Here is a 23,056-nt window from a genome sequence, read left to right on the forward strand (position 1 = left end):
GAGAGACTAACGCCTGTTTGCTGTGTTAAGAGGCTGGATGCTGCGCTTTAAACTAGTAACTTTACCTTCAATTATGTTCAATGATTGTTAAAATGACTAAAAAATTGAATATTAAACTTTTAAAATTTTTGAATAGTATAAACTTCTTGATATTTACTAAAATAGTTAGGAATTTAAGCCCTAGAACCGATTAATGTATTGGCGGACTGATACTAAAGCTGGTTGCCCGGCCAGTGCAAGTGAAAACATGTTGAGGTCGGTTCGTAAGAAATTCGTTAACCGAATTTTTGTTCGTTAACCGAATTGAAGATCCTGGCAGTTCGTTAATCCCAAATTTCAACTCAGGTCACTATATATATATATATATATCTATATATATCTATCTATCTATCTATATATATATATATATATATATATATATATATATATATATATATATATATATATATATATATATATATATATATATATATATATATATATATATATATACAACAGTTTCCTGAATCCATTTAGTGTGCAAGAGTTCAAAATTGTATATCAAAGTACATAAAAATAATGCTTATTATACTATGTGAAATGCAATCTGTCCTTAAGTGTACTACTATAAAAAGGCACAATTACTGTTTATTCACATGCAACAGTAAGGCCAAAGATAAAACAGTAATGAGGGCAATTTGTACTGTTGTCTTACAACACTACACAATCTCTTGAGTTTCAGGTCACCATTACCATTAAATGCCTCAGCAGATTAACAGTCCTCAAGCAGTTAAGGATCTTTAAATGTCCACATCACTTGTCATGCCATAAGTGTTATCAAATGGTATACAGTCCCTGGATCTGTGAGTTTTCATCATTACTTAAGTGCATTTAATTTCATTGGTACCTGAATCTCTATTTCAGTTACTACAAGAGTATTACCAACTTGGATTAGTCCTTGTATTATCTCAGTATCATTACCAACCAGATTACAGAAAATGAATCTTGTGGTTACTGTCATTCTGTGAGTGTCAAGTGTTGTGTACAGTAGTCCTTAGATCTTGGGATTATTATCACTACTTGAGTGTCACAGGTTGGGGTAATCTTCTCTGCTTCCAGTTTGTTTTTTGGTCAGCTGTTGAACATCATCAAGACCAGTGCTGGCTGATGTGGTCAAGTTAGGTGCAACTTTATCCTCCATGTCATTGCTATAAGAGTCATGATTGGGCAAGAGTTGCCACAGTTGATGATGCAGTCTGGCACACGTCAAGTTTACCAATTTCTTGTTTACATTCTTTGGAGCAACAGGGCCTGCAAAGACATGATCCAATGAATCATTTACCATCACAGTCCTGTATTATAAAACTGAAACACAAATAATAAAAAGAACAAACTGCTCTCTCCAAGCTTTTATCAATATTTTATACCTGTGCAGTAATAATATTATAAGTATTATCTCCGTTAGCCAGAATCCCTCAAACCTGGAACTCTCCAATAGCCAGAATTGAAATTTGTTTGGATTTTTTGTGGAAAATTCTCGGAATTCCAGGTTTGGGAACAAATTCTGAGGTTGAAAATCAGGTGCATTTTCTGAAAATTCCAAGGAAAATTCTGAAAAATCTTAACACATTTTTATTTCTGGGTCTGAGAATAAATTTTCAGGGCATTCCAAAAGATTGCATCATGCTCCAACCCATCCCCACATGTCAGGCGCATGGGTGGCTCAGGTGCTTGGATCACCGAGTTCATATTCTGCTGCCATTGTAGAAGGTTATTCCCTTGCTAGCTGCTGCTTTTGTGTACAATTTGTGTTGTGCAGTGCTGTACATTATTGTACCAGAGCAAAATCAGTGACGAATACAGTATTAAAGTATCGTTAAGAATGTAAAAAGTGATTACATTTATGTACTTGTACAATATACTATACTGTACATTCAGTAAGTGGGAAACACTGGAGCACCTTACCATTTATCTTTATTCAAGATATCTTCAGATCATGAGACACACTAATCCCCCACCCTAACAATGGGTGACCTGATATTGCATCAGGTCAGGTCAGTAACAGGACTTAATAATCTCCCACCCAACCTCCATCACAAGTATTAAGATGTGACTACAGTTAAGCATTACAGTCAGCTGCATGAACAGTGTCTGCTAGTGGGTACAGTATATACAGTATAGTAGTAGAGCAGTATACATTATTTTGTTTACAGTATGAACAATATTGTACGTGTACAGTGGTGTTTGCATAAATAGATATAGCTCCTGTGAATTACATCATTTAGACTCGCGGAAATTTTCCTGTTAAGTGTGAAAAATAACCCGAGTCGATTAACGTCCGTACAGCAGACACCCAACTCTTCAAAGGTAGCTATGCAGTAGCCATTCCTGAATTGTTACTATGCCATACCTGCAACATTTATTTTTAAATTTTCAAATACCTGATACAAATGAAGATTTACATCTAACTTTCTTTTCACATTTGTGTCTGTTAATATTGCTGGCAGAATTGTAGCCAGGTTAGACTCATCACTATAACCATCAGGCTACTGGTGTTATGGTTGTTTTTCATTTCGTATTTTTGGGTAGATATATGCAACTTTCTTCATTTATTTTTACTCAGTTACATGCACACACCATCCTACATACATATTGTGAAAAAAGTAAAATAAATTATTGTCCTAAGGGCAGACTCATAAAGGGAGTATATTTCTTCGTACACAAGTTAGCTGCCTCGCTGGAGGAGCGGGAGGAGGCGGGACGTGTGTGTGGGGAGGGGGGGGGGTAGCGTTGCTAGGGAATTGGCAGAGGTGGCGTCTGCATTGCTATGCTGAACCAGAAAGTACTGTATTTGCTAATGTTGACTGTTAAACTTTCATTTGGCTTTTATTGACTGGTTTGACAATAAAGTATTTTTTGGGGTAAATTATTTATTGGTATTATTTTTATATATTCCTCACATTTACTGGTACTGTATATATTATTTAAGAAAACTATGGCTACAGGAGCAAATCCACACAAAAGTTTCCAAAATACTCCCTGCTAAAATGGGGGTGTCTTACCAGGTATATGCCATAAAATAAGGTTTTATTTAACGAAACTTTTAGATAAAGTATTCAGGATTATTTGGGTAAAAAATTATGTCTAACTAAATTAGAACTGATTTTATTGACTTTGGTATCATCAATATTTCTTAGTTTTTTTTTTTTTTTATAAATGAATAGAATCGCCATACCATGTCAAAATATTTTGTTTTAGGATATCATACTGGAAACATCTCCGATTATTTATTCAAGATCATTATGGTATCAAATTAATCTCTCTAACACAATTAGAAGTTGATAAAAGAAAAAGAAAAGTAACAGAGACGTGACCGATCCCCCAAGCGGCTAACGAGCCGATCAGCGGTGAAGAGGATAAAAGTAAAGTTGCCTCATTCATGATACAATATTTATTTTTTTTTCACTAATTAGTACTGTAAAGATGTGTTACTGTAATAATCTGTGCTTATTAATACCTGTATCCTTAATATACAATACAGTACAGTGGTCTCTCGGTTAACGAACGGTTCGATTAACGAAATTTCGGTTAATGAATTACCTCCCATAAGGATCAATTCGGTTAACGAACAAAACTTCGATTAACGAAATCCTTCCAACAAACACGTTTTGTTGTGAGCATCAGCTGATGGGCTAGTCTGCCAATTCAGTAATCTGTTCTATGTTTACATTCGTTTCCAGTGGAGTAAGTATCAAGAAAGTTGTGCTTTTTAATATTTTTGCATTTTTTATATTAAAATTATTAGTCATTTTAAAATTTAGTAAACATATTGATAATATATGCAGTAGAGGGAACTAGTTTTTTGTGCGCCCATCAGCCACTTGACTCACCCACCAGGCGTCAGTTTGGCTTTGTTTACAGTGGAGTGAACATCGATTTTGTTGGCGTCTTGAATATTTTTGCATTTTTACATTAAAATTATTGGTCATTCTGAAATTTAGTTAACATATTGATAATATATAGCAAAGTGCAGTGTTGATTTAAATAAAATAATCTTGAATTACACCTAGTGAACTTAAAATTTTATTGGTGAAATTCTGCATCAAGCATGGGTCCCCTGAAAGGTGATTTCTCCTCCATCCCCACTTCCTTCTCTTCTACCTTCTCCATGTCCACTTCTAATTCCCATCATCATCATCAACCAGGAAACTTCTACATACACACCTCAAAGTAAGTGCACTTTACTGCATTTTTTTACTTTGTATGCACTTTTCTGTGAGCTGGAACCAATTACCCAATATCCCATTGAAACAATGGATTCGGTTAACGAACGACTCTGTGGAACGAATTGTGTTTGTTAACCGAGGGACCACTGTACGGCAGTGGCGGATCCAGACCATCTAACACGACTTCCGGAAGTTGGTCAGAATTTTGGAGAGTAAAAAAATAAAAAGTTTCAGTCTTATTATAATCAATAATAACCGCACACCAAATCCCAGTCGGCTAATCTTGTGCCATGCTGTGGAAAATTCCATGACCAAAATTGAAGAAGCCGCAGGTCAAGAAAACTGTGAGGGCAAACGTTTTCGGAGTGAGAGTTGTGAACTCTTGGAACAATCTACCAGAAAGTGTTGTGACGGCACCAAGCGTGAGCTCTTTCAAGGCCAGACTTGACCAACACTGGAGCAGGTTCAGGTACTGTACATTCAGGAGCTGGTGCATGCCCAGTACTTGCCAACAGTGCATAAGAGAGACGTAATCGATCGTCCAAGCGGTTAAAGAGCTGATCAGTGGTGAAGAGGATAAAAGTAAAAAGAAAAGTAACAGAGATGTGACCGATCGCCCAAGCGGCTAACGAGCCGATCAGTGGTGAAGAGGATAAAAGTAAAAAGTACTAGAGTTCAGCAAGCTGGATAAGAACTTAATTATTACAGTGCTGCAAAGTTAAAAATATCAGACACCAAAGAACTGTATATAATGTCAAGTGGATGAAAATGAGATGGAACTGAAAGAATAAATCATTGATGACATTTGTTTGAGTACTTTGTTGGGTATGAATTGTTAAAGTTACATATAACTGCACAAACTACTTATGAGTTGAAGAACAGTCAGTCATTTAAAATTTGTGTTATTTCAAACAATATTTAGCCTTCTTTCTTATTTGCATTATTTTGTATTTGCCTTCAAAGCTTTCTATTACTGTTTCATTCTAAGCACGAGTAACTAATACTGTACAGTAATAGAATGAAGCTAAATATATAATCCTCTATTGTATTATGTAAATCAATTTATGCTTAAATATAGGGCATTGTGAGCTACAGCACGAAGGGTAAGATAGGACATTTTTGTCTCCTTTTTATATTGAGAAAAAGCATAAATAGTTGCAAATACTGTAGTAAGAAGTCTTGAATTGTTTCAAAAGTAAGGCCTACTAGGCATGACATACCTGTACAGAGAGAGACAAGGCTGCTGATCACCATGGTGATGATGACACCCATAATGCCACTGTAGCAGTAGGAGATGTCATAGATGGTGTGGCTGGTAGAACTGTTGAGGGGTACTTATGATCAGCATATGACACAAAGTGAAATTTGAAAATAAAGCTTTCTGGTAACAGTTCTCAATTTGCCTTGTCTGCTTTACTACACACTGTCATAACTATATATATATATATATATATATATATATATATATATATATATATATATATATATATATATATATATATATATATATATATATATATATATATAAGTAAATCACTGTAGGTGCGCGTGATCTAAGTATATGCTGATAACCACAAGGAAAGAAGAAAACATGAAGTTCCCAAGCACTTTTGTGTAATTCACATCTTCAGGGGTGAGTACAGACTAAAGAAAAGTACAAAACAAGGTGTATATATACAGAGGAGGGTGAGACCAGGTCCACAATGGTCAGGTATTAGGTAATGACCCTACTAATCTTTAAATAGCACCCCAACGGTCGGTAGTCAGGTCAGAGGGTAAGGTGACCCAACCTTCTCACCTGGTTACAAATCTTCTTAATTACAAAATTGTCCAGTTTGTACATGCCATTACTCAAATTCATGTTGAATGCTTCGGTATGTTTAATGAGACTAGATTCTATGATGTTCCTACTATCAATTGAATTACAAGGTAATATTGAGGAGGCATTATCCCAGTCAATGCAATGCTTGTTATCCCTCAAATGAACAAACAGAGCATTGGATTCCTGGCCTGTCCTAACACTATATTTATGTTGTTTAAGTCTAGTTACAAGATCTTTACCTGTCTGGCCTAAGTAAAACATATTACATTCCTTGCAAGGAACTTTATAAATGCAACCAATTGTGTTGTTGGGGGAGTTCTTGATTAACATTTGTTTAACAGTGCATGAGTTTTTAAATGCCACATTGACGTTCCAGGTTTTTAGTTGTAAAGGAATGTGTGAGAAATTTTTGTGAAATGGTAATATTAAGATATTCTTATGGTCATGGGTGGGCTTGGGATCAGTTCTATAAAAAGTTTTCTTAGTAATGTTTAGGCATTTGTCTATGAAAGATCTAGGGTATTTAAGGTTTGAGCCAATATTATAGATATATTTATATTCCTCATCAATGAATTTCGGACTGCAAATTCTCAAAGCACGTAAAAACATTGTTGAAAATACTGACTGTTTGACTCTATTATGGTGGGCAGAATAATAATGAATGTATGAACACACATTAAGGTAGTAGGTTTTCTATAAATACTGAACTTAAAAGTGTTACCTATTCTGTACTCACCCCTGAAGATGTAATATACGAAAGCGCTTGGGAACTTCGTATATATTCTTTATTGTATTATAGCATATATTAGATCACGATACCTACAGTGATATACTTGCATATATATATATATATATATATATATATATATATATATATATATATATATATATATATATATATATATATATATATATATATATATATATATATATATATATATATATATATGTATAAATATATATAATCAAACATTTATGTCAATCACACTAGAGATCAGAACTAACCTGACATCTATTGCTTCAATTTGAGGGTTATGAGTGCTGGCGACAGGATTGATGCCTGTAGAGGTGTAGGATGAAGGAACTGTGGTGGTGGGAGAGTTAGGGAAGCTGTAGGCTGTAGTACTGTTGATAAGTAAAGGATGTGAGCCATTTACAAGGCAACCTTCAGTAGAGAGAGGAAGGTATGGAGGTGTGCCACCACCTTGGATAAACTTGCCAATCACCAGCCACATGTTGAAAGTAGATGATATGATCAGCCCAGCTAATGCACCCTGAAAGATTATACATTATTGTAAATACTTATGCAAGTACAAAACACACACACACACACACACACACACACATATGTATATATTTCATGTAGATCCACAATGAAGACATGGATAAGATAAATCTTGATAAAATCACACAGGGAAAGGGGAAACAATGGAGCACCTTAGCTTTCGTCTTTATTCAAGACATCTTCAGAGGCAACTGAATTACATGGACAGAGAGAGGCTTAAGTACACTGGGTGACCTTACTGAACATGAAGTCAGGTCATAAACATGACATCCACTAATCCGCACACCAACACCACCACAGCTGAGGAAATGTGTTCCTACATCCCCTGAATGGGTATTGGTCATGTAACAACGGATTTGATTCTTTGGAGACGCGGGTTACCACAGGGGGCATAGGAACACATTTCCGCAACTGTACAACTGTGTCCTGGATTTAATACCCAGCCCAGGACAGATATGAGACGGGTGTTATCCAGTCTTGACTCTATGATTACCTTAGCCACCTTGCATTGGACTTTTCCACTGACCTAATATCTCTCAGTAAATGTGGCCCCAGTACTTGTTCTCAGTGGTCTAAATAGGATAATTAAAGAAAATTTATGCTGTGATACAATTGTACAATAATTACCTTCTTGTTGGCCCAAGGCACAAGAATTCCAGTAAGGAAGACACCATCTAGCGGTCCCTTCAGGGCACCGTTGATGCTGTACGCCACGTTAAACAGCGAGCCCAGTTGTCCTGACAGCAAACCACAACCCACTGACAGTATCCCTGTGACTGCAGCTGTGTTGATTACAGTAAAATAACTTGAAAATAATTGTCTCTTGCTCGTTTACAAACTGTCTATTGTGTAATTTTGATGTCATGTTCCTGTCTTCTGTAAGGAAGTTCAGCTGAGAGGTATACATTCAGTATTTATTTATTTATTTTGTGTGTGTGTGTGTGTTTGTAAATCAAGCTGTGTAACTATGTTCCCAAACATATTATTAACCCCTTGGATACTAGGGGTCTCTCTGTGTTGAGTAAAATTATCTGGCGTTAGCCAAATAATAAAAGTGACATACAGTACTGTAGTTAAGGAGTTAAGCTTCTTGTGCTCAAACCTGCTCTGTACACTTTACTTTGAGCCCAGAAAGATGTGTGTGTGAGGTGTAAGATTAATTTACTCCTTAAAAATGTGTGTGTGAGAACATCACACATAAAATATAGAACAAAACAAGCACACGACAAGTGGCAGAAGAGAGTAAATACCTACAGAGCAACTTGACAGTGTTGGTGGCGGCAGTGTTGCTGAAGGTCTTGAAGTATGGTTGATCCTTCAGGAAGTCTTCCCATATGATACAAGCAATTGAGTTGGCCTGAGACGACATGGAACTGCCGGAAGCAGGAAATTAAGCTTAAGTATTCTGCTCCACTAAACCATAATTCTATAATGATGTAGAACTATCACGTACCATGTGGGCAAGCCTTGTGACCCCCTCCTTCCTCCCAACAGCCTCTAGGCTCTAAATCAGCTTTATACTTTTCTTGGTGCTCCTCTCTCTCCTATACCAGCCAATATCATTGCCTCCTGCACTAATATATATATATACAAGGTGTGACAAGTAAGTTCGCAAACTCAGGCGACAGGAGCCTGTATGTACCTTTCTTAGGATAGGCGCTGTGGTCCCCTTCAAAGTATTCCCCTTGTGATGCCATACACGAACGCCAGCGTTTCTTCCACAACCTGGAAAACATTTCTGGAACTCACTGTCTGGAGTAGCTTTTACAGCTGCCGACGTGCTACTCTGTTATCCACGTCTTGAAAATGCATCCCCTTGATGTGTTTTTTCAGCGAAGGAAATAGCAAAAAGTCACACGGGGCCAGATCAGGTGACTAAGTAATTTGTTTCTCGGCACAAAACTTCCGCACAACCAATACCGTGTGTGCTGGGGCATGTCATGATGCAAGATCCATTTGTTTCCAGCAAAAATTTCTGGGCGTTTTCGTCTAACCTTTTCTCTGAATCTTTTAAGCACGTCAGGATAGTAAAACTGGTTCACACCCTGCCCTGGGGGAACAATTCCCTTGTGAACTACACCCTTAGAATCGAAAAAAAGTGATGAGCATTGTCTTCACTTTCGACTTGACTTGCGACACTTTTTGGGGCATGGCAAGTTTGCAGTTTTCCACCGAGTGCTCTGGCGTTTCGTTTCAGGGTCGTATTGGTACCCATGTTTCATCACTTGTAATGACTCAGTGTAGCAGGTCATCTCCTGCTTCTTCTCTTTCCAAAAGGACTGAGCAAATTTAAACTCCTTGTTTTTGTTTGTCACTGAGATTTTTTGGCACCATTTTGCACAAACTTTTCTCATCTTCAAATCTTAAGCCAAGACCTTCTGACTGTTTTCCTGTTAATCTGTACCTCTTCTGCAATGCTTCTCACCACCAATCACCCGTTAGCTCGCACAACTTTCCTAATTTTTTCAATGTTTTCCTCAGTCTTACTCATTGTTGGTCATCGTCCTCTGTCAACGTCTGTTACGTCTTCTCTTCCATCTGAAAATCACTTAATACACTTGTAAACTGATGTTTTCTTTAGTGCATTAAACCCCATAAACTTGGGTTAACATGTCCCGAATTCCAGCCCCAGTTTTCCCCCGTTTCACGAGAAATTTGATGTTCGTTCTTTGTTTTAAAACAATATCTGCTATTATCGCGACAAAACTAAAAAACACTAATACAATAGCTGCTACTGCACACGTCTGACTCGCTTGAGATCGACGACACAATTGGGGTAGTAAGTGAAGGGATCAAGGTCACACGCACACCACTCACACTCGTTACAGCCCTGCCACCTGTTGAGCCACGCAACGAGTTTGCGAACTTAATTGTCTTGCGAACTTAATTGTCAGAAGTAGTAGTAGTAAATAGGATAAGAACAAGGAAAGATGAGTAACATTAAAGATAAAGCAGGATCACAACGAGCACTTGTCTTGGCAATTACTTGCCGACATTGCATCGTTGGCAATATTTCACAAAACCTCGAATTTTTTTGGAGGAATTCTCGGTAACGAGCATGCTAGATATTTATTGCCAACCTCAGAAATCATAGCAAAGTACAATAATAATTTAGTAAACATATAATGGTTATGTATTGAATCTTGATTTGAAGTCAAAGTTTGCTTACATTGGCCACATGTGGAAATTGGAAACTTCCCTCCCCTCATCACCTCATAGATGACTACTGGTACTACAGTCTCACCCAAAAGTTCGTTAACTCTCCCAGCCAGCTATTGCTGCACTGCCTGCTTTAGATGTATGAACTTGAGTCTATTACTTCGAACCTTTAGGTTCATTCGTATCGGTTTCATGTTCTGGTTGGAACCGAGACAGTTTCAAACATCTGAAGCAGGCAGTGCAGTAATAGCTGGCTGGGAGAGTTAGCGAACTTTTGTGTGAGACTGTCCTAGTCAACTTGCAAAGTGGAAAAATTACCCTGGACCCGGGATCCCGAAGCTTCCTTATAAAGAGTTAATTAGGGAAAATCGGAATGTGTGGGACCACAAGAATGTCCCACCAAAGAATTGCTGATAGCCTCATACTCTATTCTCATCTGTATTAACGGCAATACAATGTTAGCAAGCAATCGTCAAGAAAAGTGCTCGTGTGACCCCGCCTTAACCAAGAGTGTTGGTGACTACATACCTGAGAACGCCACCATACACAGCTGCCACAAACAGCCCCCCCATGCCCTGCATGTGACCCAGCTTGTCCATCACCAGGTATGGAATGATTTGATCAGCCTTTGTTATCTTCCCTGAGGTGAGCGGATCACACTTACTGTAAGTTGCATAAGCAACTAGGCCAGACAGGTAGAACAACCCCCACAACAACAACAGTCCCACAATGAAAAGTCTGAGGAGCCTGAAAGATAAGAAAATGCAATTACATAACAGAGCTTAGAGGGGAAAGGTTTAATATTTAGAAGCTACTAAGCACGGAACTTTATTGTATTGATTCTTGTATAGGGATCTAGAGCTCCCCCCCCCCCCAATACTTAATAGCGTTTCCGTTGGAAACTTAGCCTATAGTTTGAGTTATTTTTACTTTTCTATTTCACTGAAGGATCTATAGTCGAAATGTTGACTTCAGATTAAGTGTCCTCGTATCAATTAGCATAATTACTTACCAAAACTTCATAAGCTAAGGTACTATTAAGACAATTAATTATCAGAATTTCAACATTTCGACCACAGTTCCTTAACCAGCGAGTCGAGGGCGACATTCTCATATATTGAAATAAACCTATTTGGATCCATTTTCAGCTCAGTAAAAAGATGGAATTCACTGTAATTTTCTCTACTGCAATTGATTTCATGTATTCCAGTTCTTTTCCTCCTGATTTTTTTAAAAGCACTATCGAGCAAAAGAAAATCTTCATCAGACGAACAGCTAAATATCTTTACTGTACGACAGCAACTCGCAGATACCCAAGGACTAAAAACAGTAAGGACACACCGCTGAAACGTCATAATCTTTAGCTTCGTGCCATTCAAGGACTATCGCTGACTGCTGGAAACCGGCAAGCGGAATTTGCTTTCTTTGTGTACTTACCCTAAGAGAGTAAAAGGAAATATACATGGGAGGAGTGGCTTTGTGTGTGCGTGTGTGTGAGTAGGTGTACATTATGTGTGTGCGCACTACCTGGATGTGTGCGTGTAAAAAAGATAAAATTTATCTTTAAAATTTTCAAGATAGTCAAATCAATTTCATTGGTCGTGTTTCATATATTAAAGAACTGTTGCCTTTAAATAAGAATATTTTAATAATATTTCGTTCATGTATTCCTATTATTTTCAATGAGCTCAAACTACGAAAAGTATATTACCATTTCTTTATCCATTTAGACTAATTTTGATAAAGTTGTAGGTTTCGTTTCTTTTAATTAATATCTGTAAAACTATCAGACAAAGACTTATTATTTAAATTGTTTTGTATTATATTTATATAGTTATTTCACCCTATTATGCAATTTTAAAAGAAAATTCCCCGGCGGTCTGATCAAATTTAATGTACTCCCTTGCTTCCAAGTTCTTGAAATGTACAAATAGACATGCTTCTATGCTCTATAAACATAAATATACTGAATTATAAAAAATAAATAAAAATCGCAAGTTACACTAGTTCACTGTGTCCTACAATTTTTCTGGACTCACCATTTACGCTCTTGGGTGTTTTTTAAGGAGGCACAGCGCTGATACTGAGGTTGAGAGAGACCAACTACACTGATGATGAAGTAGATGCCCAATATCGGCGTCGACCACACGGTGTGACGCACGAAGGGGCTCGGGTCCATGCTGTGGTGGAGAGGTGAAGAAGTTCTTTACTAGTTAGTGTGCCTGCAACAACTATCGGCACTTAATAAAAAATCTACTGTAAACAAAAGATGATGAATACAAGACAAGAATGGTGTCATCATATATTCATAAAGGCATCTTTCCTCTCGCTGTAACTGTATTGGATCACGTGGTGTACAGTCCAGTCCGCATCACCCGCTCCGGAAAATACAATGAAGTGAGCAGTGTCAGGGAGTAGAAAAGAATGTTAACCTACAATGGTTAAGTGGTTGTCATGTGCCATTAAGAACAGCTATCAGAGAATATGGACCAATAAAACCAAGGAAATAGAAAAATATTGACAGTATTTAAAAATAGTGCATAATAATACAACACCTGTATAAAAATATATCAAGCCAGATAGAGGGGGTACATCATGTTAGGACATTATATATATATATATATATATATATATATATATATATATATATATATATATATATATATATATATATATATATATATATATATATATATATATATATATATATATATATATATTGGCCCAGTATGGGCCAATAGGCCCACGGCAGTTTCCTCCATTCTTATAAATTATTGTCCAAACTCTCTTTATCGAGCATATCGGTGGGTCCACAGTCTGACGTGTGTACAGTAAACAGTGTATATTATCTTGCTGCATATAGACAGTTATTCTAAGAGTTCAGCATTCAGACGAATTGATTACTATACAGTTTCTTTAAAGAACCAAAACTTATTTAACTTAATAAAAAAAAAAAAAAAATACTTCATAATTGTGTACGACACTTTCCCGGGTCTCTGGTTAACCAGTTAATCAATCGGACAGAAAGAACTTAGCGATGTGATCTTATTATATAAAGGCTCTGGGCACTAACTTTTCACGTGAAACTAAAATAAGCAAGCAAATTAATAAAACAGATGGATGCGCCTAGAGCAGTGTCGACCGATTGGCAGTGAAAATTTCGCTTAGAACAGATTATAATAATAAACGCTAGTGTGATACTGATTGACTGACCTGTTAGCCACGTAGGCGGTCTGTCATGCACGTCAATACTTGTGCTGTCACATCTTCAAGCAGATTTCATATTTTTCTAAGAATTGACAATTCTTACGCTAGAGTAGTTAACCCTGTTAGTTTTTAGTACGAACGGGCTCTTTAACTTGAGGCTCTGTGACCGCTAGTGGGGCGAGCATCCGAGAATTCCACATACTATAGGTATGTACGTATACTCGACTGAGTAATGTCCTTTAAGGTGTTTATAAAATGATATTAAATTCTGCTGGCAGAATTAATATAACGTGGCAAATATGACGTTTTATTTATTTAATAGAGTGATTTCAGATATGAATGCAAAGCTGTATTGTTCGCAATACGTTGTGTTCTTAAGATTAACATTTCTGTAAATTACATGAACTTACTACAGTAGCATGACACCTACTTAAAAAACTCGATGCGATTTCCCAGCTGCGAGGTGTGCCACACGGCCTGGAACCCGCCCAGCTGGTAGATACACTGGATCACCACTGCCAGTACACCAAACAACATGACCATCGTCTGGATCACGTCTGTGTACACAACTGCCTTCACTCCTCCCTATCACACAGGAATAAATCCGAGTAATCCATATTTATCCATTACAATTTGTGGTTATCTTTATGTTCATACATTTATCAGTTTACACATCAAACTAACGTTAGATGTTTATACATATATTCATATATTTGAGAGGAGCAGACAACTTGAGCTTCTTTTATTAATCATAAAAAAATCAGTTTGCTTTTCTTACCATCAGTGTATAATACAATACGTCAGATTACCAAAGTCCAAAGATAAAAAATGTGCCGGATGAGGTGTAGAATAACAAAGGTCTACAAATCTACATGATCTCTGATGGGGTTACCCAAATGGTCGATGGAATAGCATTATACAGAACAGTACTCGAAAGTAGTTGAGGACGGCGGCGAATCTTACAATAGTGACATAGATTGTGCAGATGAATCCCATGACGACGACAGACGCCCAGGTGGGGAGGGAAGTCACAGAGGAGAGGGCGAGGGAGGGAGCGTAGAGGCAGATTCCCAGGAAGAAAAACATTGCTATCAGCTGGCAGAGGGTTCCTATCTTCCGTAATGCTGTTGAATGGAACCGCATCTCTAGGTACTGCAAAGAGATGGGTGAAACAGTAGCGTGGGTATTGTGTAGATGATGATTTATATCTACATAAGTCTATAGTAGTAAATCTGTATTACACCAGGAAAATAAAGTATTGCCAGGTGAACACACATTCCCCTAATACACACAAGGACACACACACCTACCTGCATCATAGACACCATTTGAAGTTGACAGATCACAGGAATGATGAGGACTTGCACCAGAAAGGTCCCTATCACACACCCCAGTAGGTTCATACTCAGCTGGGTCCCATAAAAGTACATCTCTGTCGCATTACCTGTGGGAGGACAGGCGGGTGTGAGAGCGTGGGCAGGCAGGTGTGAGGTAGTGGTCAAACGAGTGAGGGCGTGGTCAAGCAGGTGTGAGGGCGTGGGCAGGCAGGTGTGAGGTAATGGTCAGGCGAGTGAGGGCGTGGTCAGGCAGGTGTGAGGGCGTGGGCAGGCAGGTGTGAGGTAGTGGTCAAGCGAGTGAGGGCGTGGTCAAGCAGGTGTGAGGGCGTGGGCAGGCAGGTGTGAGGTAATGGTCAGGCGAGTGAGGGCGTGGTCAGGCAGGTGTGAGGGCGTGGGCAGGCAGGTGTGAGGTAGTGGTCAAGCGAGTGAGGGCGTGGTCAAGCAGGTGTGAGGGCGTGGGCAGGCAGGTGAGGTAATGGTCAGGCGAGTGAGGGCGTAGTCAGGCAGGTGTGAGGGCGTGGGCAGGCAGGTGTGAGGTAATGGTCAGGCGAGTGAGGGCGTGGTCAGGCAGGTGTGAGGGCGTGGGCAGGCAGGTGTGAGGTAGTGGTCAAGCGAGTGAGGGCGTGGTCAAGCAGGTGTGAGGGCGTGGGCAGGCAGGTGTGAGGTAATGGTCAGGCGAGTGAGGGCGTGGTCAGGCAGGTATGAGGGCGTGGTGAGGGAGTGAAACTGGTTCTTCATATTACTGTAATCTTTCTCGGCCTTCCGGATACATCAGACATTGCAAATTAATTAGAACATCCGAAAGTGGGACAGCAGAGGGATTTAGTACAAGTTTATCAACAACTCAAAAGACATTACAAACCCATGTGCCTCAAGTTAAAGAAATTATCAGAGCTAACGACTTTGGAGTAAGACTTGTGAACTCTTGAAATATTCTGCTTGGGAATATTGTGACTCGTGTGGGCTCCTTTATGACCAGACTTGATCAAAAGAGTCCACACACATATATTACCTGACTGACATGTCTCCTCACTAATCAAGTCAGGGGGAAATAAAATATATGAGTAAATATTATTCATACATTTCCAAATCTTCTATAATGAGTTTATCGCTGATAATAATTGTGTGAATACCAAGAATTAAGTACTGTAGTTACCAAGGATAGAGAGGGCGGATACCACCCCACCGATGAGTGATAGGGTGACGGGGAGGAGAGGCATCTGTCCGCCCCCCAGCAGGTACTCTTGGGTGGAGGAGTTGCCCCGGTTCCTGAGAGCACTGTACACGCCTATGCCCATCGATACCACCACCAGCAGAATGAAGACGATATAATCCACCGCACCGAACTGTGCGGGACCTAACTCTTCCACGACCACCGTCGCTTCTACCACCTCCGCCATGATTCCTGATGCTGAGATGAAGATATCAAAAAATGTAAAGTTGTGCAATATCAAGACTGTTTCTAAATATTATTTATATACAGTATTTTGTTTTAGTAGCATTGGGGAATACTACATTAGGTGCATCCCACTCAGCTATGTATACGAGGCTTTCCTGGGAAGTGTTGTGTGTAAGCATGCCACCACAGTGTGTCGCCACCCTGGTGTCGCTTACCTTTATATTTGCTGACCTTTGCATTATTGGAACTTTCAATATTGTAAAGCCTAAGGCTAGGATTCCATAAATGTGTTTGCGGTATGCGTTGTCAGTATGTGTTTGCGTTAAATTGCCCTGAAAAACGGACACCCCTGTTTCCATTCGCATGCAGTTGTCTTTCTGTTAGTGGGAACAGGACAAGAAAGATGGCTCCTAGTGCATCGAAGCTAGGAGTCTTATATGAACAGGATGATTTGCTATTAAACATTCTGAGTTTGTATAAGACCATGCGTAAATCAAAGGAAGAACGGACAAGGAAAACGTAGATGACGGTTTCATAGACTGCTGCTAAATCAGACCAAATATGAACCCTACAATACTGTGGTAAATGACCAAAGCTTGGATGAAGAAAATGTCAAAGAATTTTTCGTTTAAGCAGACAACAGTTCGCACAGGTTCTTTCCCTGGTTGAGGAGGATTTGGTGAAACACTATAGGAAGAGAGAAGTCATTTGCCCAATCATCTCTTAAAAAATATGTCTAAGTATTAATATTTCTTGTAATACCTACTATATATATATATATATATATATATATATACCTGCTTTTATTGTACCATCAAAACCGTTTTATCAGAAATTATCATGTAAATAGATAAGAAATTACCATTGCAATAAACATATTTGCCAACTAGACATAATCCCGACAGCTCTGTCCTCTTGTTCAACCTTAATACTGTACAACCCATGTAGTACTGCTTCCCCATTATACTCATGTTTTTCAATTCCACTGTAATTTATGTATATACTTATAATAAAAATAAATAAAAATAATAATAAATAAATAAAAATATTGAAGTGATAACCGTAGTAACATTATGAGATGTTCTTATTACCACCATGCTATTGTACTATTCCAGATGTTACATAATACTTCCTTAGATAAATGTATGGTATATATCAGGTGCCTACAGGAGAGTTCAGGTTCTCAACTGGCTCAGCCATATTAATATAGTTATTATTATCCACTCTGTATGCTTTTTTTTTTCTAGCTAAATAAACTGTTTCAATTCAATTCAATTCAAGGCAGCGACTTGCAATATGTATAAGGTGAATCATTCTTATAAATAGAAATTAATAGGAACCATTGATGAATATTAAGTGTAACAAAAATTATTATTCCAGTGAACCTTCTATTGAGACCATGAACCTTCATTTTAGAATAGTTGTGTTGTAGTGGATTTCTCCCCTACAAACGCTGTTTCTCGCTGAGTAGCCGACCCCGCGAATTCCCCAGTGTATGCCCCGTGGTCTAGGTCAACCAGCGCCGCCATACATCACGGAGGTCAACTATTAAGCCACGCCTACCTCCGCTATATAAGACCTGACCTCGTGGTGACCTACCTCTTCTTCTAGCTACAGCCGCAGCAGGCTACACCACCTCCTCCGCCGCTGCCTGGCGGCCCTCGCTCCCGCCGGCGAGCATGGCAACCCACAAGCTGTCCTCTGAGCACCCTCACCAACCAGCTCTCTACATCACGCTTGTAACCACGCTGCCACTTTCCAGCACCAAGCTGCATTGTACATCCAATACAACATGTATACAGAGAGCACATTGTGAGTTTCCTTTCTCCATACTATCCTGAGTGTGAACCCAAACAAAGGGAACCCCACAGTGTAAAAAATGTATGGTCTCGTAAAATGATATATATAAAGGTCTTTAAATGCATTACTGTATATAAATGCATTAAAAAAATAGGTTGGGATATATTTTGAGTGAATCAACTTCTCAGTCCCCTCGACAAAAAACTTTTTTCCTTGGGGCATTTGCTGGGTGAGGAGAGCAAACACGGATACTGGCGTCATAGCATGGGATTCCCGCGTCCGTTTCCATGCGGTTGCGTCTTCAATCGCTAAAGGGAGCGATTGACATGTACCGCAGACATAACGCTAACGCAACCGTGTACACTTCAATGGTATATTTTTGCCGCTAATGCTATTGCTACCGCGTGAATGGAATCCTAGCTTTACAGTGGATGTATACAGTTTCCAATGTACCTACAGTAGACAGTGCATGCATATATCAACAGTAAACATGACAATTTGACTAAGGATAGCTGACAGAGCCATTAGATGGTTATTTCCAGTCTTCTATACAACAGACTAATACTAGAGGTGGTGGCAGCTTAAGTTAACGACAGTCTCAGAGATATTAAATTTACAGGTTTACAGTTAGTGCATTCCGTGACAACAGTTTTAAGTTCTCACTCTTCACTAGTGCAGTACAAATTCTACCATAAACAAATCATTTCAGTTCCCTATAGTGATTTCGTTTCGTTACGAAACTCCTACAGCCCTTAACTATAAGAGTTTTAATATTTACTTGCAGTGAGAGGAAACAATGGTCGCTACCCAGTGGCTGTTGTGAGGACGTCAGCAGTCACCTGAACATCACAAAGGCGTTATTCAATTTGTTTACATTTGATGCGACGTGGAACCAAGCAGGATGTCCTAACAACTGCAACGGGTGGTGTACCAGGTATTATTCGACCTTGAAACTCGATGCGTTGCCAGTTGGGAACTTAAGCATTAGGGAGTTTATTTACTCATACGTTGTACTCTTCAAGCTGAACTCCTCTTCTTGGTTTATAAAACAATAAGAATCCTACTGGTAAGTTTGCAAGATGGTTCCTAACTATTTTTTAAGTTCCATCCATTTCAAATTTACCCCTGGTAAGAAAAATCATGTTGCCGTTGCACATTCTCTCAAAATGGCAACTATAAACCGATCCACCAATCTTCACGTGGATGAATACTGAACAGCGGTCACATGTAACTGACTCTAAAATAAAAGGGAATGTTTCCAATTCACAGGAAAACCTCCTGTTCTCACTAGAGAAATTGTCATGTTTGACAACGTGTTATGCAGAGATGCGACTCAGGGAATCTCAATACAGTACATAATCTGTACCAAGCTCTCTTTCCCTTCCCAATGCGCTCGTCCCGGTAACGACAATGCATTGAACAAACACAATTACATTACTTCTGGCCCAAAGTGACAAAACAAATCTCCTTACGCAGAGAAATGTCAAGTTTGAAATGATCAAAAGGGCCATACATATCAAAGTTGGCAATTCTAAAATATCCTATGCCATCTCAATCATGGAAAATACATGTGAACAATTTAAGAGGCCTGGCAACTATACATCTCAATAATTGTATTGCATCTAAAGGCAATTCGTAGAGTAAATATGAGCGACGGTCCGCTATCTCCACACTACCTGTAGTTGGAAGATTTACTTTAACATAATTGTTCCGAATATTTTTATTATTTTACAGTACCAGTGAGGCAGTGACTATTGCCTTAGCTGAGAGGTCCTTTAGTTTACGGAAGATGATCGAAAATAATCTGAGGAGCACCATGAACCCCTTAGATAAGTTTATTTAACAATTTTAAGCAGTGGAAATTGGAAGGATACATTAATTTCGATGATGTTTTTGAAAAAAAATACTCAAACCACTTTAAAAGTGGAAATTTCCGATAACTTCCGTCAGAAGCCAATTCAAGATAATTATCATTAACATTAACATTCCAGGTATATAGGACAAAGGTCAAGGACAAAGTTGGGCCTTTAAAGTCAGGGAGGGGAGAAGTGATAAATGGCAGTGAAGAAATAAGCAAAGCATTGAACAGCTACTTCTTATCAGTTTTCACAGAAGAAATTTGCGATTAAATTCCAGAGGTGGAACTGATATTTAAGGGAAAGGAAGAAGAGAAATTAAAGAATATCACTATCAGAAAAGAGGATGTTCTTAAGAAGATAAATAAACTAAAGAAAACAAAATCCCCAGGGCCGGATGAAATTTTCCCTCGAGTCTTGAAAGAGTGTAGGGAACAGATTAGCGGACCCCTCGTAAACTTATTTACACAATCATTAGACACTGGAGTTGTGCCAGACTTGTGGAAACAGGCAAATGTAGTACCCATATTCAAAAAGGGAGACAGAGCATCAGCGTCAAATTACCGGCCGATCAGTTTGACGTCAGTAGTGGGGAAATTTCTTGAATCAATTATAGCAGATAGCATCGGATCGCATCTAGAGAAAAGCAAATTAATCTACGACTCTCAACATGGGTTTACAAAGGGAAAATCTTGTCTAACAAATCTGCTAACGTTTTTCAGGAAAGTCTTCGAGGTAGTAGATAATGACGAAAATTACGATGTTATTTACTTAGACTCTAGCAAAGCATTTGACAGAGTACCGCATCAGAGGCTTCTGAGAAAAATTAAGGCTCATGGTATCGAGGGGGAGGTCTTAAATTGGATAAAATCATGGCTCACCGAAAGAAAGACGCAGAGGGTCAGCGTAGATGGTGTTAAATCTGAGTGGGGCTGTGTAACCAGTGGGGTTCCCCAGGGGTCAGTACTAGGCCCACTCTTGTTCATAATCTACATTAACGATCTAGATACTGGGATCAGCAGTGACATAAGCAAGTTTGCGGATGACACCAAAATAGGGCGGCAAATTAATTCAGGGCAGGATGCAAATGCATTACAGGAGGATCTAAATAAACTGCAGGGGTGGTCTGAAAAATGGCAAATGAAATTCAACACCAGCAAGTGCAGCGTACTTAATATTGGAAGAACAAATACTTATAATGTATACAGCCTTAACAACATCAACCTAGAGAAGTCGACTTGTGAAAGAGACCTAGGGGTACTTGTATGCCCGGACCTACGGCCTAGAAAACAGTGCGTTAATGTTCGAAATAAGGCAGACAGAGTATTGGGTTTTATATCTAGAAGTGTAAGTATTAAGAGTGTGGAGGTCTTATTGCAACTATATCTTGCGCTAGTCAGGCCGCACCTCGATTATGCGGTTCAGTTCTGGTGCCCTTATTATAGAATGGATATCAATTCACTAGAGTCGGTGCAGCGAAGAATGACGAAAATAATTCCGGGACTTAGAAACCTTCCATATCAGGATAGGTTAAAGAAACTTAACTTGCATTCCCTAGAAAGACGAAGAGTGCGGGGAGATATGATAGAAGTATTTAAGTGGGTGAAAGGAATCAATAAAGGGGATATAGATAAAGTTCTTATAATATCCGAGCAGGATAGGACTCGGAGCAACGGATTCAAGTTGGATAAGTTTAGGTTTAGGAAGGAGATAGGAAGAAACTGGTTCACAAATAGGGTGGTGGACGAGTGGAACAAGCTTAGCAACTTTGTAGTAAGTGCGGGAACTCTGGAAAGTTTCAAAAGGAGGCTAGATAGATTCATGGATGATAGAGAGTGGTAGTAATTCTCGACAGGAGCTGCCATGCGCAGGCCAACCGGCCTATTGCAGACTCCTTATTTTCTTATGTTCTTATGTTCTTAAGTAAAATATACTCGCACTAGTTCTAACGACCACGGTCAATTATGTAGTGTGCTGAAGATGATTTGAATTTAAAGCTGGCCACATCAAATGTTTACCAATATATTTATAAATTATATTACAGGAAAAATAAGTTTAATCCCATATTTTAGTTTAATTTAGAATAATTATTTTAAAAAATGCTATGTCCAGTAGGGGCAGACAGAAACAATCACTCACACTCACCCGTCACCTGTGAGAATGTGAGCGTTCGACATTGGTGAGAAAATGTAGTTGTCATGTTCACCCTTACGCAATGGCCCGCCAACCCTTCTGCATTCCTTGTGTTTTTATTGCCTTTTATCATGGCCAATCATCTCATCACGTAGTTGGTAGAGTTTTTTTTTTGTGCATCATATCTGAAGTTTTCTGAGAGGCGCCGTCTGGTTGGTTATGAATGTGGAGGACAGTTAAATTTAAAACACGGCGAGTACATTGTAGGGGAGAGTATCCACTACAACTGCTGATTGGTCACTCGCCGTCCTCTCCCCAGCCAGTCAGCAGCTCCTGAATTGCTCGGTAATTGGCCAGTTACGGCCCTCACCTCAGCCAATCAGCGGCACCTTTCATCTTGCATCTCTGGACCCTGAGTAGGGAGAATCATATAAATACCCCCTGCCTCACCAGCAAGCCGATTCACTCTCTAATCCTCTCTCACCATGAACGGTTACGAGTTTGATAACGTGGCGCGGATACGTCCGGATACGCCGACCTGCCCCAAGAAATTAAACCTCCTAGTTCTCCAGAAGTTCTTTGAAACAAATGGGATCGTGGGGGTCACCAAGGTGGAACGTCTAAAGCTCCATGGTGACATCAAGATCACCTTCGCCGAGAAGGGTATGCCCGTACAGCTCGCGGAGATCCCAGACATCAACGGCATCCCATTTAAAATGATTGCCTACAAGTGGGACAACCTGAAGCTGGGAGTAATCTCCCACGCCGAAATTGCCCACGTGGACCAAGCAGAGCTGAGTGAGCTCCTCAAGGGGCAACTCCAAGTTGTGAAGAAACTGTCCGACACCACTGC

The 23,056-nt window shown here is 39.2% G+C and overlaps 1 protein-coding gene across 1 annotated transcript in view; it reads right to left on the bottom strand.

The window, feature by feature from the left end:
• Positions 1 to 494: 494 nt before the first annotated feature.
• LOC121857732 (sodium-coupled monocarboxylate transporter 1-like) overlaps positions 495 to 23,056 on the bottom strand; it is a 41,939-nt gene continuing 19,377 nt past the window's right edge. The window contains exons 2-12 of the mRNA XM_042353847.1: positions 16,172 to 16,426; positions 14,989 to 15,122; positions 14,642 to 14,830; positions 14,109 to 14,263; positions 12,511 to 12,651; positions 11,000 to 11,218; positions 8,567 to 8,685; positions 7,940 to 8,094; positions 7,033 to 7,301; positions 5,426 to 5,526; positions 495 to 1,290 (exon numbers count right to left, since the gene is read on the bottom strand). Coding sequence (XP_042209781.1) covers positions 1,067 to 1,290; positions 5,426 to 5,526; positions 7,033 to 7,301; positions 7,940 to 8,094; positions 8,567 to 8,685; positions 11,000 to 11,218; positions 12,511 to 12,651; positions 14,109 to 14,263; positions 14,642 to 14,830; positions 14,989 to 15,122; positions 16,172 to 16,415 — 1,950 coding nt within the window. The 5' untranslated portion in view covers positions 16,416 to 16,426 and the 3' untranslated portion in view covers positions 495 to 1,066. The remainder of the gene's footprint in view (positions 1,291 to 5,425; positions 5,527 to 7,032; positions 7,302 to 7,939; positions 8,095 to 8,566; positions 8,686 to 10,999; positions 11,219 to 12,510; positions 12,652 to 14,108; positions 14,264 to 14,641; positions 14,831 to 14,988; positions 15,123 to 16,171; positions 16,427 to 23,056) is intronic.

The sequence above is a fragment of the Homarus americanus genome, unplaced genomic scaffold, assembly GCF_018991925.1.
Source record: "Homarus americanus isolate GMGI-L3 unplaced genomic scaffold, GMGI_Hamer_2.0 scaffold16712, whole genome shotgun sequence".
NCBI lineage: Eukaryota > Metazoa > Arthropoda > Malacostraca > Decapoda > Nephropidae > Homarus > Homarus americanus.